Source organism: Zerene cesonia, chromosome 11 (genome assembly GCF_012273895.1).
Source record: "Zerene cesonia ecotype Mississippi chromosome 11, Zerene_cesonia_1.1, whole genome shotgun sequence".
Taxonomy (NCBI): Eukaryota; Metazoa; Arthropoda; class Insecta; order Lepidoptera; family Pieridae; genus Zerene; species Zerene cesonia.
Genome location: NC_052112.1, coordinates 9,148,805 through 9,166,830, shown reverse-complemented (window position 1 = coordinate 9,166,830; position 18,026 = coordinate 9,148,805). Strand labels below are relative to the sequence as shown.

Below are 18,026 nucleotides of genomic sequence, written 5' to 3'. Positions count from 1 at the left end.
CGATTCTGAATCAAGTCACGGAGAAGAAGAAGACAATACGTGTGATATTTGCGAACGGCAGTTTTCTTATAAACGTCTGCTCATCCAACATAAGAGAACAAAACACAACATGACCTCCGGAACGAAAAGAGCGAAGATAAACTTAAAAGACTGCGCCGTTCGCTGTCTTATATGCGACTTGGAAATGAAAGTGAGCGCAATATATGAGCACAATCAGAAACACATATCAGCTAACATAAAGCCGAGAAATATGTACACTTGTATGGAGTGCGAGCAGCAATTCAAAAGCTGTAGCGGACTTGCGAGTCACATTAAACTGGTGCACAGGTTACATATGAAGCAGCAAGCGCCGAAGATCACGGTGCCGACGCCGGATCTGGCGGATTTTTGTGAAGTCGTTGTGACAAAGGCGGAGCCCCTGGATTATGTCCAGAGTCACAGCGACTTTGGGGAGGCTTCCGCCGTAAATGCAGCGGGCGTGTTCTCATGCCCCACCTGCAACAAAGTGATGCCCACGCTCATTTCGCTGAAGCGGCACATGAACTGGCACACTAATGTCGGCAATAATATAGAGAAGAAACTCGAGTGTTTCGTCTGCAAAGAGGTAAGCGTTTGACGTTGTTTCCTTCCTTTTTATCTTTTTAATTTAACACTCTTATTTATCTTAAGAGTCATAAAGCATATATATTTTTTCATTTATTTTTTTCTGTTCACTTGTTCTATAATTACATATACCTTTTTTCTTTTGTTCACAGACTTTCAGATTCAACTGTCACTATAAATTACACATGCGAGAACACTACCACGATACCAATTTAGATCCCAAACATCTGACCTGCCCTATTTGCAACAGAAAGAGTAAACACTTGCGCGCTGCGCAAGCGCATATGAATTATCACAAACAAACCCGCTTCCAGAATAAAGATTACGAATGTGCTATTTGTAAAAGAGTCTTCCAATATAGGAAAGTTTATCTCTCCCATATGGCCATACATTTTAAGCGTGGGGAATCCGCGAATAATACGATAATAGGCTCCGAACTACCAAACACGGCCGACAAAACGGTTTTTGATGGCTCTCATACGTGTGCATTGTGCGGTAAAGTGTGTGATTCGGAAACATCCCTTAAATGTCACATGAGTTGGCACAAATCGAAGACGTTACTGTACGGTGCGCGGCACGAGTGTGAAATTTGCACTTTGCAGTTTACCAACAAGAGACGCCTCGAAATTCATTTTCGAACTCATTTTGAAGATGACAACGGTCCGTTTAAGTGTCATATTTGTGGTAAAGGTTACATTGCAGAAGAATACTTTCGGAGACATGTCAAAGGTCATAATTTCGACCATCAGTCTCACAAGAAGAGGATTGAGAAACTCAGAAAGGATAAAGTGAAGTGTCCAATTTGTACAAGATACTACCCAGATTTAGTGAAGCTTATACGTCACCTACGAAGAACTCACCCCGAAAGTAAAATGATTAAAGACGATCCGGATGCACCGCCGCCTATGTACTATCCGTGCAAATTGTGTGCAAAAGTCTTCTTGGATGAGCGGCGTCTGCAACACCACGAAGAGGCCCATTTGCGGAAACCAGAGTTCTTCAAGTGCAAGTTTTGTGGGAAGAAAACGATATCACTGAAAAGTCATCGCATTCACATTAAAGGACATTTGACACAGAAATACATTGACGAACCTCTGAAATGCCCGCACTGTAACGACACGTTTACGAGAGGCTACGACTTGCATTATCACTTGAGAGACGCACACAACATAGACGAGACGTGGATAGCCGATCGAAATAATCAAGGCTTGGATGGACCTCTGAAAGACCTGCAATGTTCTGTATGCTTCAAAATTCTCGCATCCAAGGGTAACTTTGAACGACATATTGACTACCATAATTCGCTTCGGTGCAATTATTGCTTCGATTACTTCAGTACCCTGAGATTCTTGGAAGGCCATCTAGCGTTCAGCTGTGAGAAAAAGAAATTAATTGGTAATACTGAGGTCTATCCTAGAAAAGTGAAGTGCCACATATGTTATAAGGCATTCCATGTTCAAGTGAAATTGGACTGCCATTTGCGAACGAAGCATGGCATCAAGTCATTCAAAGAAGCTTCAGAGAGTAAAAAGGAAATTGTATGTGATTATTGTTTTAGAGTATTTGAAAATATGGATGCCCTCACTACTCACAAGCTTTACCATAGGACTATAGGGTACTATGGCTGTCTTTACTGCAATAGAAAGTTCAATACCATGACAACATATAGAAAGCATAAAAACCATCACTTCTCCCAACTGAATGTGGACAATCCAACTAAGTGTGAACATTGCGATGAGACATTTGTGCCATTCCGCGAATTCATATATCACATGCGAGACGTTCATGGCGACGATAAAGAGTGGGTCGTGTTACCGAAAGAATCCATAGAAGAAAAGTGTAATATTTGCAATAAAATCTTTTACAATTTACATAGGCATCTCGCATATCATGAAGAGAACAGGTGCAAGAAGTGTGGTGAATATTTCTTTTCGCGAGTCGACTACGATAACCACATTTGTCACATCGACAGTGACGATGAAGTTTTGGAGAATTCGGAAAATGATATTCGGCCGAAGTATGAAGAGTGCCAGTTTTGCTTTAAACCTGTCACCATCAAAACGAAAAAGAAACATGATCTATTACACAAAGGATCTGGTTCTATATCGTGCAGATTTTGTCCTCTCAAATTTAAAACAATTGACGCGTTTAATATACATGCATTTTCACACCGAAGTAGAAAATATAAAAAACATCCGATCCGTTGTCGCATTTGTCGAGAGGCGTTCGTTAAATACGGGCCTTTCATCCGTCACATGAAGAACGTGCACAAGTCGAGCAAAAAGATGCATTACAGAACCACGATCAAACCGGAAAAATGCGTCGTTTGCTCGGGCGAATTTCCAAATTTACACAATCATTATCGTGCACATTTGCAGAACCAATGCCAACAGTGTGGGAAGTATTTCATATCATCGAAGCTGTTTTCGCAACACGCGTGCGACAGAGAAGACAGCGATCCATCGAAAGTGTTTACGAGTGATGCTAACCTACCTCAGCTGATCAACTCTTACGTGCCCATAGACGAGAAAGACGACGAAAAGTTTTACGGTTACGAAGGCGAAAATGCTGAGGATGAAAACGAGGATTTTCATCAGAATGAAGACAGTCAGAATTCCGCAGACACAGCTGAGAGCACGATACACGAGATGGCTCATGCGCCAATAATATCTGACGTACTGTCTCTCTATCAAAAGAAAGAAACGGACAACGCTGAACGCAAAGAAAACAAAGATGTAGTTGAACTTACTGATGATGATTCAGTAGGTTTTGAAAATAATATACTTACAGTCATTACGATTGACGACGATTAGTTTTTATCGAGGTGTAATCGTAATACTAGTCTAGTTAAACTGATTGATAGTAAGGTTTTAGATTTATCGAAAGCAGATATAGGGTACTTAGTATTCCACGTTTCTGAGTACATTACAATATCTGATGTTGCATTTATGCAGGTATATCTATAAGTAATAGTATATTTGTATATAACACTAATATATATTATAGTAATTTACTAAGTTGTTCCGCATTGGAATGCATTAAAATCTTGATTGGGGTAGAAATACATTGGACATGTATTTCATATGCATTTAGATACTTATAATTGCATTACTAGTTACAACATTAACTATATATCAAATGAATACTAAAGATGATGATTCTCATATATTTTTAAGTTTTTTAATGTGCAGAGCTTGCGTGAAGAGTATCTGTATTGTTAATACACATAATGATTCGTGAAACTTATGCTTTAAATGAGAAAGCAGGGCTATTTTTCTTTTGGTAAAAAAGTTCATTATATTAATTTAGGCCAGTTATATGCTTATAAGCAACTGGCATTTCATACACCATATTAATAATATATAGTAAGTACTGAAAAGTGATGTATTTTAGGTCAAACCTGTTAATGTATCTGAATTGTTTTTTTTTTACGTTAGTTTATTTTGGTGCTTTTTTTTTCTCACTCTTGAATTTGTTCTTATTATAGCGGTGGTATTCCCCATTAGCTCTTTGGGACCTTTATTTATAATTATAAATCATTTGTAAATAATAAACTTTCACCAGCTATGAAGCTGCCATTTTGTACATATTTGCCATATTATATTAGTTGTAAGTATTAGTTGATAGGTCATTAGTTATTTGAATTTAAGTGTTACTTTTGTAGATTACTTTTATTTATAATCCATTGACCACATGGACAATTTTATAGTATGTTCTCTAGATAACGCTTTCTGTAATATGGCTTTGTAATTGCTAGATAATGTTAAGATTTTTATAATTAATTTAAGAAATACAAATTTTGACGGTAGTCGTAAATTAAGGTACATATTATGGAAGTTTTATATAGTGACGATTCAATTATGTATTCGTCATTCTAAATTTATTTTAATGAATGTGTGGATCATGTTAAATATCATATTTGCCAAAGGAAAATATTGTTCTATGTAGCTGTAAATTATATTGATAGTTATTGGCTTTCATATATATTAAATTAGATTTTAATTTTTAAAGCTACATTTCGCGCTAGCTATGCAATAACATGTTAAAATATAAATAAACGGTTATTTTTATCTTATATTATTTGATTTAAAGTTGTACATTTATGACGGTAAATTTGACGTATAAACATTTATAATTAGTACATATTCACAGTTGCTGTTCTTCAAAAAACCATAGTTACTTTGTATTGACTCAATTTTATTTGGAGATAAAATTAAAATCCATTCCTTCAGTTTAAAATTGATTACATTTTGTAAATATGACTATATCATTTATTGATTTATCATTAAAATGTGAATTGGTATTGCCCAGTGATAATAATTGGCAAATATATTTTTGTTACCAATGTAAAAAATGGTACTAGATCTTTATGTATGTAGTCGGTGCATCTATATATGTGTGATTAAAATATATAATGTGGTAAATTGTTATTTTTTTCTGATTGTATTTTTTCTGATAACATACCTGTCTCATAAAATAAATCGTATTAATAGATAAACGTTATTTTATTTAAATTTAGAATTTAGGTTTGGGTGAATGAGAAATTTTGAAAGAATAGAAAAAAAAATTATCACGAGGCGGGATTCGAACCCGCATTTTTTGCCAAACCGCAGCAACGCCTAGCCCGTGACGCCTAACTGGCGGGATCACACGCCGCCACAGTAATCGAATTTCTTCTACTGTTTCATTCTTTCAAAACTTCTTATTTATAAAGCATTTCAATGCTATGATACTAAGAATAGGTTTGGGTGAAATTAAACAATTCTTATATTTATTAATAATTTATTATGTCAACGAAGTGTTACATGTGTAATTCATTAGTCACCGTCGTACTTACACACCGACAACAATACAAAACTAATTATATAAAAATATTTTTTTTTTTTATCATTTATCATTAAATTGATATATGCGTTCCGAGTCAATTTCGTACATTTATATCATGTGTGTTATAGCACTTATATAAACCACATTCTTGCAATTTCAAACCTAGAGGCATCCAAAAGGCGAATTATTATTTGTAGTACCAAGTATGTAATTAATATGCAAGAAACAATTGCTTTTAATGTTTACAATTTCATGAAAAAAAAAACTGTCAGCTTTTAATTTAAAATTATTAAACGTATTTGTGATTACAAAGTATAAACTATCAATAGTACAAATTTAAATACTTACTATCGTTGAACATCTTATAATTATAATTAATTACAAAAAACACTTATAACCTCGCATATTACAAAAAATATTTTGAATAATCACTAAATAACAAATATATGACGATTGCAGACTTAGTAACCATCACAAGAAGCACTTAGACACACGGCACTATTGCATACAAACAAAGGTATAAGTGGCCTAAATGTATTCATAACTAATATGTTAATAATCTACGAAAACAAAATTTTTATTCAAATGACATGGCTTTGATACATACGGCTTTATACATTTTCAGAATACATCAAAATCAAAATGCTGACCGAATGCATGTTCTCTGACCATCCATTAATATCTTGAATTATTTAAAATCTAATATTATCACCAATGTTTTTCTTCAGTCAATCCGCCTAATGAAAAACTATGTACACATTATACAGAAACTAAAGTAACAGTTCGTTAAAACTATCATTATAAAATTATTAAATATACTTTAATTGCCATTTTATATTGGCTCGAAGTTATGAATAAATGAGGAAAGGACAATTTGGGCAGGAAAGGACACATTTAATGTGCTTTTGTTACAGTTAAACTGTTATCCGGTTTACAATATCATACTAATACATTTTTACTGATTACATTTTTCTATAAGAAACTTACAAAGGATAGTCTAAGAGTAGGAGATACATTCTCAACAAGATAAAGAGGCTAAAATACAAAAAAAGTCAATAACTATTGTATATTATGAAAATTGTCTTGATTGAGCAATTAAATTGGAAATTTATGATGAAACGAAGAATATAGATAAATATTTGAAAATACACTATAACAATATGATACAGACGAAAGACTGGTTGTTTGTACCAAACTACTGGACTGATCCTGAGAATTCTCTAGTAGGAAGCTAAAAATTTGTAAAGTTGAAGCTGAATGAAATAGGCTATATGTAAGTGTTACATTGACGAGATAATCAAAATGATTTCACATGTTTTAATATAACGGCAGTTACTTACACTTTACTGTTATTCTATTTGTGTTTACATTTGTAAATACTGATATTCAGTTATATAAATAAAGTTAAAACAGTGCAAAGGAATCGAAAAGAGGAGTTAGTCTTTGTAATAATATAATATAAGCAGTTATTCAATAAATCTGAGCCAGAATTGGTAAAGTAAACAAATATTTTATATATTATGTTAACATTACATTGGTTCTTGGTTGTTTTTTGTTGAAATGCTCGATATCCTGTTTGCATACAATAATCGTTGGACAGCGCAGTATATACGTAGTCTAGAAACGAGACAAATCACTGTATTAAAAATAATAGTATTTTTATTCATTTACATTTAAAAGCTACTGGGCTACTTATAATTTTGAAAAATCACGAACACATCCGCGAGCCACGATTGTTAAAAATAACAGAGAAATATATTCACACAAAGATTTATAGAGATAAGCTGCCCTGTGAGTGTTGTACAACATTAAAAAAGTCACATCCAATCAAGAATTAAGAAATGTAAGTCGAAACGAAATTTCTGTGGGCGGTGGTGATCGTTTACCATAATGTAAAGCTCCAGCTCCGTTGCCCGATTGAATAAAAAAAAGAAAGCGTTATATGATTACCTAGATGGCGTTCGAAATTCAAACCAGGCGCGCATCTAATCGTCCCACTCGCCGTCACTCGTGGTCTGGCTGTCCTCCGAGTCGGACGAGTGTATCGCGCGCGCGCGCTCCTGCAGCGCCTTCGCGAGCGCGCCCGCCAGCCCGCACGCCGGCGCGCGCTCCTCCACCGGCCCGGACACGCGGTTCACCTGCGCACACACACACACACACACATGTATAGATGAACACACACGGATATATTTATACAAGGTGACACAATTGTTGTATGATAAGAGTGTAGGTGTATATTAGCACGCACACAAAAAAAAAATTGTGACAGTCTTTCAAGAGATTCAGATAAAAAATAAATTATTGAATATAATGCAAAGTTTAAGACAGCTTGTAATAGTATCGAAAATTTTATCTATGTTTTTAATCCCTACAATAATGAATGCTTACGGCGCGCAAATTGATGCCCTGTCGAATTTCACTCAGCAAATTACTCCTATTATCGTCATTGAGTGAAGACTTGGATCCAACTTCAACATGCTGTAAATACATAAAAAAAATTAGACTATCAAAATAAAATTAATACAAAAGCTTTAATGGAAATAATAAATATTTTTTTGCTACTTCAAATATAATAACAAAATCAATAGGATGACAAATTTTTCGATTTCAAATTTTGCGTAATTTACCCCCTACCCAACTACAAAACACAAGTCACAACACCCGCAGCGCTTTGTCTCCGTATTACCCACCGTACATTTATCTTTGTACTTTGTGAAGCTGTACTAATTCCGGTGGATATAAAGACAGAACTAACTATATAGGTCGTCTAGAGCCATCACTTACCCAGACTGGAAATAGCCTATGTTCTACAAGTACATTACACACTCACCCGCAGCGTCTTGCTCCCGTTGCGTATGCTCTCCATAAGCGCGGCCCGCGGGTCGTGCGCGTCGGCGGGCGCGTCGGGCGGCGGCGGCGGCGCGGGGGGCGCGGGGGCGTGCGGCGCGGCGGGCGGGGGCGCGGGCGCGGGCGGCGGCGGCGGCGGGGGCGGCGGCGCGGCGCTCGGCGGCGGGGGCGGCGGCACTGACGGCGGCGCGGCCGACGGCGCTGCGCGTGAGCACGTCACATCGTCTAGTCACGTGTAGTTTGATATGGGCTGGTCGATATCATTGCATATCGAACTATACGGTGACCGCGTTAAGTGTACAGATTTATAGAGGAATGAAAGTTTAGTTGCAGTTTGATATCATGTAGAGTCATTGGTATATGCTGTCTGTAAACTAAAATAGCACAATTAGCGTTGAAAAAAAAAAAATTATAATTTAACATGTTTCACTTGTCACTCAAGTAAGTAATCGCAAGCCTTTTTATGTTATATTATTATAAATTTATATAATTTTTCCACAACACTATACTAAAACAATGACTAGAATAATTCACGAAAATAACATTACCTACTGTAAATGTCTCAGTAATTGTCACTCAATTTCTCTTATTAATTCATTTCCCCTTAAAAAATTTCTCGTAAAATATTATCTGTGGCAACAATAGCAAAATAAATAAATGTTATCTTTCTTCCCGGTCCTATAAAAATTCAATGTTGCAAAACATCTATCCATATGTGCTTTGGATACAGAGTCCCAAAACGCGCGTGCACCAGTCACTATAAGCTATTGGGCCGTATATATGGTATGCTATGGCTATGGGTAAGTACTCACGTTGCAGCGGGCGCGGCGGCGGGTTGCGCGCGAGGCCGGCGGGCGGCGGCGGCGGCGGCGGCACGGCGCGCGCGGGCGGCGGCGGCGGCGCGCGGGACGCTGACACAAGCAATTATACACTTTATTCTTAGTGCAATTAAGAGCGTTTTCGCATTTCAATAACGGCTACTTTATTTTGACTGACTCTTTGATATTTTTTTTGGTTTGTATCTGAGCGTTATTGCTTTAGTTAGATTATGAATTCGTTTGATTGAACATGATTTCAATTTAAAAATTATCTCCATGACACACTCGTTGATTATCATGTAATCATTGAGATTGCTTTCCTTTACAGCAAAAATAAAAATTTTATTTAACATATTTTTCCTCGATCCACAGATAACCAAAGAACTCACGTGGGGCGGGCGGGTGCGCGTGCGGCGCGCGCGACGGCACCGGCGGCGCGGCCGGCGCGGGCGGTGGCGGCGGCGAGCCTAGCGACTCTGTGGGGGGGGAGGGGGGAAACTTATGTACCACCGTTTTAAATTTAGTTTTTAGGAGGGAGAGTTATAAATCAGTTGTGTTAGATGGTAGAGAATTGCAATTCCAATGATTTTTATTTTAATAAGAATAAAAAGAATACTAGATATCCACAACTTTATAGCATTGAAAAACAAAAACAAATAGTTATGTAATTTTTAACAATTTTAAAAAAAGGAATAACTGTTTCATTGAAATACTGTATTTTATTATATGTCTATTGTCAGACAAATAAATTCCAATAATAACCCTGATGTGAAATGCCGTTACCCCAAAAAGATACGCCGAAGTTAGTAATTTTTGACTACCAAAACTACAAATCTATTTGTGTACCTTTAGGCGCAGCATCATGCAGCTCCTCCTTGACCGCATCCAGCCCGCCGTTCCTGTTGATGAAGTCGTATATGAACTGTCTCGTCGCGTGGTCCCGCAGCTGCGAGTCGCTGATGCCCGCCTTGAAGAAGAACGATTTCATCTCCGCCTCGGGCAGGTTGTCCACGTCGAAGCCTGTGTTCGCACACGTGTATTGTCAATTGGCTGTTGTCCATGGATTCGTATGCTTGATCAGAGGAGTGTTAGCGATATTTTTCGGAATTTTTGCCGAGATTCAAACACGCAAAATAATTCATAATCCCATATGCATTTGGTAGGAACGACGTAAACGTAAGGGTAATACTTTGGACAACTTGTCTAATGTTGTCTCAACTAAGTCAATCTTACAACTGTAACCTTTTGTACAAGACTTACAAGTGTTAATTTATTCTGTATCTTTATATCGTATAAATTATATGTATAGATAAGATTTACTTGCTGCTATTTTCTGCAACATACATACAACCCGGACAAAGTAATTGGCTCTTATAGGCTAACTCTATTTAACATGGATAATTTTAACAAGCTTGTATATATACTTATCCTACTTATATTATAAATGCGAAAGTTTATTAGGGTGTGTGTGTGTTTGTTGCTATTTCACGCAAAAGCTACTGAACCGATTGCAATGAAATTTGGTACGTAGACAGCTGGACAACTGGAATAACATATAGGCAACTTTTTATCCCGATATTCCTAGGGGATACCTACTTACGCGGGTGAAACCGCGGGGCGCAGCTAGTGTTATATATTTCTAAGTACCTTTATCGGCATCCCACCCCACATGCGATATGTGCTTGAAGTCCTGCGGCGCACCGATGTCCGCCTTCGTCAGTTTTCTCGCCTTCTGCTTCTTGCCTTTCAGTGTGTATCCACTGCCTGTAACATTCCGACGATTCTTTTATAAACATTTTTGTGTTCTATATTTTAGTGATTTTTAAGTTTTTGTTAGGAAGCATTTAAATATATGAAAATATACTTAGGTACTTTTAAGTGTCAATTTTTTTTTCTATGTGTAGGCAAATGAGCCGATCGCGTTTCACAGTTCACACATAAATGTAGGCTAATACAATTTGTTTGACTGTCTTTTGTATTAGCCAGTATCTTCCATTTGGTGCTACCATTTGTTTCATTCTTAAATATATACTAATATTTTAAACCAGACCAGTTTGTTTGCTTCAAAGTGTTAATCTCAGCACCTACTGGTTCGATTTGAAAAATTCAATAGGCCATACAAGTAGGTACAACGGGCTAAGCCGGGGCGGGCTGCTATTATTTGAGTATACGTTAATAAACTCACCGGACACCGCGTTGCTCTTGAGCTGCGCGGGCGCCGGCGCGGGCGCGGGCGCGGGCGGCGCGTGCGCGGCCGACACGCCGTTGACGCGCGCTGACAGGTTGGGCGTGCTGGACGCCGAGCTGTTCGCGCGCGCCGCTAGCATGGAGCGCTGTCTCCGCTCTGTGGCGTGCGTATTAAACGTTTGGGAGATTCAAACCAACGTTAATAATTAAGGAGGTTCTTAGTATGACTGTTTTGATTTGGCAACTTATAATTATTGCGATTTACGCAATTCTTTTTGTGTTTGATAAAATATTGTTTCTAGAAATTATCATTTTTAAAATCTGGAATGATAGCTTCAGGGCCATCGCTGGCCCTTTTTGTAGGAGTAAGAATTATATGCATCTCAATTTTTATTGATCGAAAACATGTAAGTCAAGTATTAGACATTTCGTATGAGAAAAATCGCCTCGTCTCAGTCCGGATAGACTATATTTTATATGTTGCTCAAATCGTTAAGAGGTTATCTCATCCAGAGACAAATGTAACATAATAACTTGCATAAAGACGGGCAACAACCTCACAAAAACCTCTTGTGAAAGCTCATGGGCAGTGGTGATGAAATTATTTAAATCCGTTCAACCATCAATGAGTTAAAACTTGTGTAGCTAGCACGACTTTCTTTAATACCTAGCGAAATAGATATTGAGGATTGCGGCGGGAAGTGGAAATTTTATTAGGGCTTTCAGGTTCACATCAAATACAAAACCTGTGCTAAAATAATACAGATAGTGACTGTAAATTAGCATCGTATCTTTAATTCGTAACAGATATTTCTCCTTGATTTAATTTATCAGTAGATAAATAATTTTCATCCAGTCTAGCCTAGCTTGGCAGAGGTCACTCTGTTTTTTCTAATGTCAATATATCCAACTAGTAATTTTATAAATGCGTGCACTTTTTTTATAACTAATTTTAATAAAATTTAATTCTTTTAATTGATATTTATAAATATATTCATAAAATAACATAACAAGCGAAAAGTATTCAAGAACTATACCACGTTGACCTTCCTTTCGTTGTCGTAAGTTATTTTATAAAAAATATATATTTTAAAGTGTTCTGTAGAGAATCCCATTTGAATATCCTACTAAATACTATAAAGCTAAGGCGGAATATACATATTAAAAATATTGCGTTAAATAAATGTTATAAATATTGCTATAACAAAAAAACACAGCAGTCACGGATGATGTAGACACAAAAACATCCCAACGTGTGGTTGTTTACACACAACTGTATTGTTAGTGGGCTCTCGCGTTATATCATATCCACACAAACATACTGTTTCGTGCCTTAACGATTTTAACATACTAATCGTTTTATTATCACCCTATAAAATACGGCCTTGATGTTCCATTATGAAATTTCTCTTTCGCACGCAACTATTAGGTAATGCTATTTTAATGGCATTAATGACTAATTATAATAATACATGCTTAATGCAATTCGCAGTCAGTGTGAGAGTTAGAAAATTACGTAAGCCATTGTGCGAAATCTTAATGATATTAAAGTGTTAATCGCATTTATATCGCTAAACTTTCCTTTTTATTCAATATCTTATTATAATTCAAATAGGATTTATATAGAATTAATTTAAAAAAAGAAATCTTTCCAATTTAGAAGGAATTGAACTAATGGTTAGTTTAAAGATTTTTATGTAAATTGCATTCACCTATTCTCCTTAAATTCCAACTTATATTATAAATATGAAAGTAACTCGGTTCTTCAAGCCTAAACCAATGAGCCGATTTGGACGAAATTTGTCACATATATAGATTAAGACCCCAGGTAGGATCATAGGATAGTATTGATCCCGGCGATTCCACGGGAACGAAAACTATGAGTCTGTCCTTTCCTATATTAAGCGGGCAGAGCCGCGAGCTGTTGCTAGTATAAATATAAAAGTATCCCATAAAACTAATACGTATCACACTAATATGTTAAACATATTCGTATCTCTGGGCTCTGCATCTGCTATTCGCATTCTAGTCACCTCCATGACGTCATCACCCCAGGCAACCGATGCCAGACGCACGGACAGTGAAAGCTAAACGAGACAACGAACCTTCCCGCCTCTGTTTCCGCAGTTCGATTTTCTCGATGAGTATATTCCGGAGCACTTTAGCTTCATCTTCGTTGGCGAAGTTGAATGCCGTCATGTATTCCTGAAAATATAATTTTTTTTTATAGATAAGTCGTAAGACTGGCTGGGTGCTTAGTCAAGGAGTGCTTAGTCCTGGTGTTACAAGTTATTTATTTATTTTATACTTTATTGCACACACAGATAGAGAAATACAGAAGGAATATACAATAAGAGAAAAACATGTACAAATGGTGGTCTTATCGCTAGGTAGCGATCTCTTCCAGACTACCAAATGCAATATTTATCATTAAATACATACTAATAAATATAAATGACCGCATCCATGGTGCAATGGTTAACGCGTGTGCGTAGAAACGAGGGGTCCTGGGTTCGATTCCTGGTGGGAACGCACAGAAAATGTCTAGGTCGGGCAAGACAAATCCTCTGTCCCATACTTCACTATGACACACTTACTATACATATTATAATGCGCAAGAACTGTACGGATAGAAGTAAATTACATATTTATTACTTCTTTTTATTTATTTATTTTACAACTTATATATCAATTAATATTGATATATAATTTTCATTTATAACACATTATGTCTTCATTCACTGTTATGTTTTCTACTAAACGAAATGATTCTGATTTGGAGATACATATTGGAAAAAATTCATTATCAAGCGTGCAGACACGAAACGAATAGGTAACGGAATTTCGTGCGATGAGTCAATCGTTCGATCCAAATATCGGCTTTTGTATCATACGTTATATCAAAACTACGATTTACAGCAATGTTACATTCCATTTTCGGAGATTTTAAGCTTGAGAATTAGTGTTTGAACCGGCTAATCTCAGCAACTATTGGACCGATTACAAAAATTATTTCACCGTATCCAACGTGATCCCTGAGTGCTATAGGCTACATATATATGCGGGCAAAGCCGGGGATACCATATTGTTATATATACGTAAATCATAGTAAAACCTTCTGACTAATTACGTTTTAGGTAACGTCATTAGATATGACTAAAAAACAGTGCCACAAATCGAGCGCAATTTCAGAACGTTTTTGCGTTACTCACCTCAGCTTCAAACGTGTGTAAATATGGCCGTGGACTCTTATACTCTATCTGCATGTACACCTCATGTTCCCATATCATTGTCTTTCTGTATAGGCAATAGATCCTGAAGAAGTACGATCTTTTGCTGTTGTCCTTTATCAAGCAGAGTACACCTGTGTCCTTCTTCTTCCATTCTGTGTGGCCTGGCCCTTCTGTGGTGAACAGTTGTACTACAGCTGTTGCTAGACTCTGCAACAGAAACCATTGATTAAAAATACATTGGCAAAACTGCAGCACCGCGTGGTGGATTATGGCCTAAACCTTCACAGGACGCCGGTGTAGGTTCAGGCGATAATCCGGAACATGTATGGGATGATGATGTTTACTAGTGGGAAATACACAATATACATTTCTGTTTTACTATAAGAGATTTCATTTGACATCAGAATACATAAAAACAATGATTCTGCCGCGAAATAATTGCGACTTATATTTTTTCGACATCGATATTAAAACATTTCGTTTCTTGATGGATGTATGTATGTATTTTCATTTAGGATGTTAATTGTATCGTCTCCTTATATATGTAGTTGTAATACATCTTTCTTTGTAACAAGTTTTTTAGGATTCCATTTTCCAAAGGGTAAAAAGGTTCTACTCGTATTACTAAGACAATGATGTCCGTCGATCTGTCTGTCTGTTGCCTGGTTGTCTACCATGAGCCATAAGATAGACAATCGTACTTTTCAGAGTGTGATGCATTTCTCTTGCCGGTAAAACAACAAATAATATAAAGCACCGAGGTTAAGCAACGGTTGACAAGAACATAAATTGGATGGGTGACCAATTTTTTCGCACTTACGTTCCGTACAAATTAGCTAAAGAGAGCTAATTTGTACGGAACCCTTAATACCGCGAAAACTACTCGACCGATTTTTTTATCTCAACCATCTCACAAAACTCGTTACGGCCGTTGATAGCTAGTTGTCGAGAAAAATACGAAAGCGCATGAACTTGAATCTAAAGAAAAGGATTAGTATGCACGCGTGTTTCTTGATTACAACCATAGATAATATGGCCGGTAGTAATGTACTGGATCCAAATCCAACTAGACTTTCACAATGCACTTCCTTCGTCTGTTACATTATTTATGGGACTACAGTTATTGTGTTACAATATGGTTCGTCTATAATCATATTGAATTTATTAAAACATACCATAATATTTGTTGTATTTATTTGTAGTAACCTATTTTTACAAGATTGGAAAGTATGAACTTACCAACATATACCCTAATATTGTACAACAGCTCAAAGCTTGTGTTCTTGTTTTAGTCATTAAAAAAAAACCCATTATCAAGTTCATAGTGAAATATTTTGGGGAGGTAGACTGCTACTTATTAGAAAAAAAGAATGATTGATTATCACATTATCAGGAATCTCAGAAAATCTGCCTGATAAAACTATTTGCTGTAAACATAAATATATATGAGTACTGAGTGAAATCGCGGGGCGCAGCTAGTTACTTTATAATTTTTTTTGCTAAAAATAGCTTATATTTGGATCTAGAGTCATCCTGAGTTTTTTTTAGTGCAATTGTAAAATAATGCATCAAAAAGTTGTCTTTGTTTACATAATGAGAAAGTGGCGACAATAAACTATTCACATGTATTATGTAATAGTAAAAACAATTGCAGAGTGGTTTCTAAGCTACAAATGGTATTTAAAACATACATTTTCTATCTATATCTCAAGGCAGACAGTCCATTGACCTAATTATTCATTAACTTGCTGTTCTAGATTCCATTTGAAAAATTATTATGTTATGTCCTTTTTTGACTACTGTTTTGGTTTTGTACACTGGATTGATACTTTTAGTGTTTGATGGGAAATCAAATTTATTAATAATTAAGAATCCGGAGTGGTACCTCTCTCCCCAGGAGTGTTCATAATCTTGTTTGTACAGAATGTTTATTGTTATTAGTTTAGCAATAAGTATTAAATATTAGTACTGTATGTGTTTCTAAACTATAATGTTTACACATTGTAAATAAAATAAATTCATAAACATATTATTCTTGTTATTTCTGAGTGTATTGGCGTACCTACCACTATTGAAACAAATTTTAATATAATGTATAATTTGGTATGTATCTAGAAGGATATGTTTTTTTTTCGAAAGTACTTAACTTATTATTTTTCGTCAAGGCTAGTCAAAATTACAACAAATAGTTAATCAGTGTTATAGCTTTACAATTTGCTTAAAAATTATGTTTATAATTTCTTTTCTTTGTTCGCTAACTTAATTTGTGAACAAAAAAAAAATATAGAACATTAAAGAAAAAAGGAATTTAGTACAGACCGAATTCAAAAAACCCTGAGAGTCATTTAGATGTTTATTTACACATTTGATTTTTTTATTTTTAAATTTATATTAAATATTAATAATTCTAAATGATCAATTGCATCTTGTGTAAATGATAATTATATAATAATAACACTAATTTTCTTTTATAAATAAATATATCAAATAAAAAATCTTTTTTTTTGTGGGACAAACAATGACTCTATATAATTCCATATAAGGTGAATTATTATCAAGATTATGATTAATTTCTCTATGCACATACATACATCATTGATAACATAAATATTTGTCTTATCATTTTTGGTTCATAAAATTTCTCAGATAAATATGAAACTATTTATTACAGTCAGTGTATATTATGTACTATAAAAAGATATAAACTATTCAAATTTTATGACTTTATTAACATACAATAATTTATTTATGATCTATTATTGAACATGTATAAAAGAACATCATAAATCCATATATATACAATGTTAATTACCACTGTGATTCATACTTGTTAGGCAACAGAATGGAAAGTGTGGTAGAAATATTTAATATTTCTGTAGACTTGATCTTATATTTGTTTATTAATAAAAAATAAGTTAAACATTAATTATGTAGCCAAAATAATCATAAAGGGCATTGCATTTATAAATTACTGTAAAAATTATAGACACATAGTTTGGCAAGCTAAACAAAAATAATTTATTCTTTAAAATAATTAAAAATGTAAATAGTGGTAAAGATGAGTCGCAATTTTTCTTTATCAACACCTACTGATAATCCGCAGATAGGGCGTGATATGTAATCTGTAGCTTGAATTCAAAGGACACATTTTTTTTTCATACAACTCACCTGACATTTAGGACCTATGAGACTAAACACCTGTTCATTCTCTTCCCGAGACAATAGGACGCTCGGCCTATTCTCACCTCTCGGCATTCTGCTTGTTGTTTATATAAAACACTCATAAAATCACTTTAAATAGGCACAGCCATACATATTGTTAATCACAGATTCCCAACGTATTAACACTGGACAACTAATACTTTGGCACTCACTCACTATTCCCAACGAAAGGGGCATTCTCAAGACACGAAAACGTACTTTAATTTTCTATTCGATGCAAATTACATGCTAAAATGGATAAAAATGAATTACTTTCTCAACATCCCGTCTGCGATACATCAATCATTAC

The 18,026-nt window shown here is 35.5% G+C and overlaps 2 protein-coding genes across 2 annotated transcripts in view; one reads left to right on the top strand and one right to left on the bottom strand.

Annotated features, from left to right (window-relative positions):
* LOC119829858 overlaps positions 1-5,027 on the top strand; it is a 13,783-nt gene extending 8,756 nt beyond the window's left edge. Inside the window, exons 7-8 of the mRNA XM_038352557.1 lie at positions 3-604; positions 756-5,027. Coding sequence (XP_038208485.1) covers positions 3-604; positions 756-3,416 — 3,263 coding nt within the window. The 3' untranslated portion in view covers positions 3,417-5,027. The remainder of the gene's footprint in view (positions 1-2; positions 605-755) is intronic.
* A 341-nt stretch (positions 5,028-5,368) lies between these two features.
* LOC119830326 (neural Wiskott-Aldrich syndrome protein-like) lies at positions 5,369-18,026 on the bottom strand. The gene is made up of 11 exons (XM_038353297.1): positions 17,684-18,026; positions 14,495-14,722; positions 13,388-13,487; positions 11,281-11,439; positions 10,743-10,859; positions 9,942-10,115; positions 9,090-9,188; positions 8,261-8,478; positions 7,819-7,908; positions 7,381-7,568; positions 5,369-7,047 (listed from the first exon to the last, which is right to left on the bottom strand). Exons 1-10 carry the CDS (start codon positions 17,768-17,770, stop codon positions 7,416-7,418), a joined length of 1,425 nt encoding a protein of 474 aa, XP_038209225.1. The 5' UTR covers positions 17,771-18,026; the 3' UTR covers positions 5,369-7,047; positions 7,381-7,415.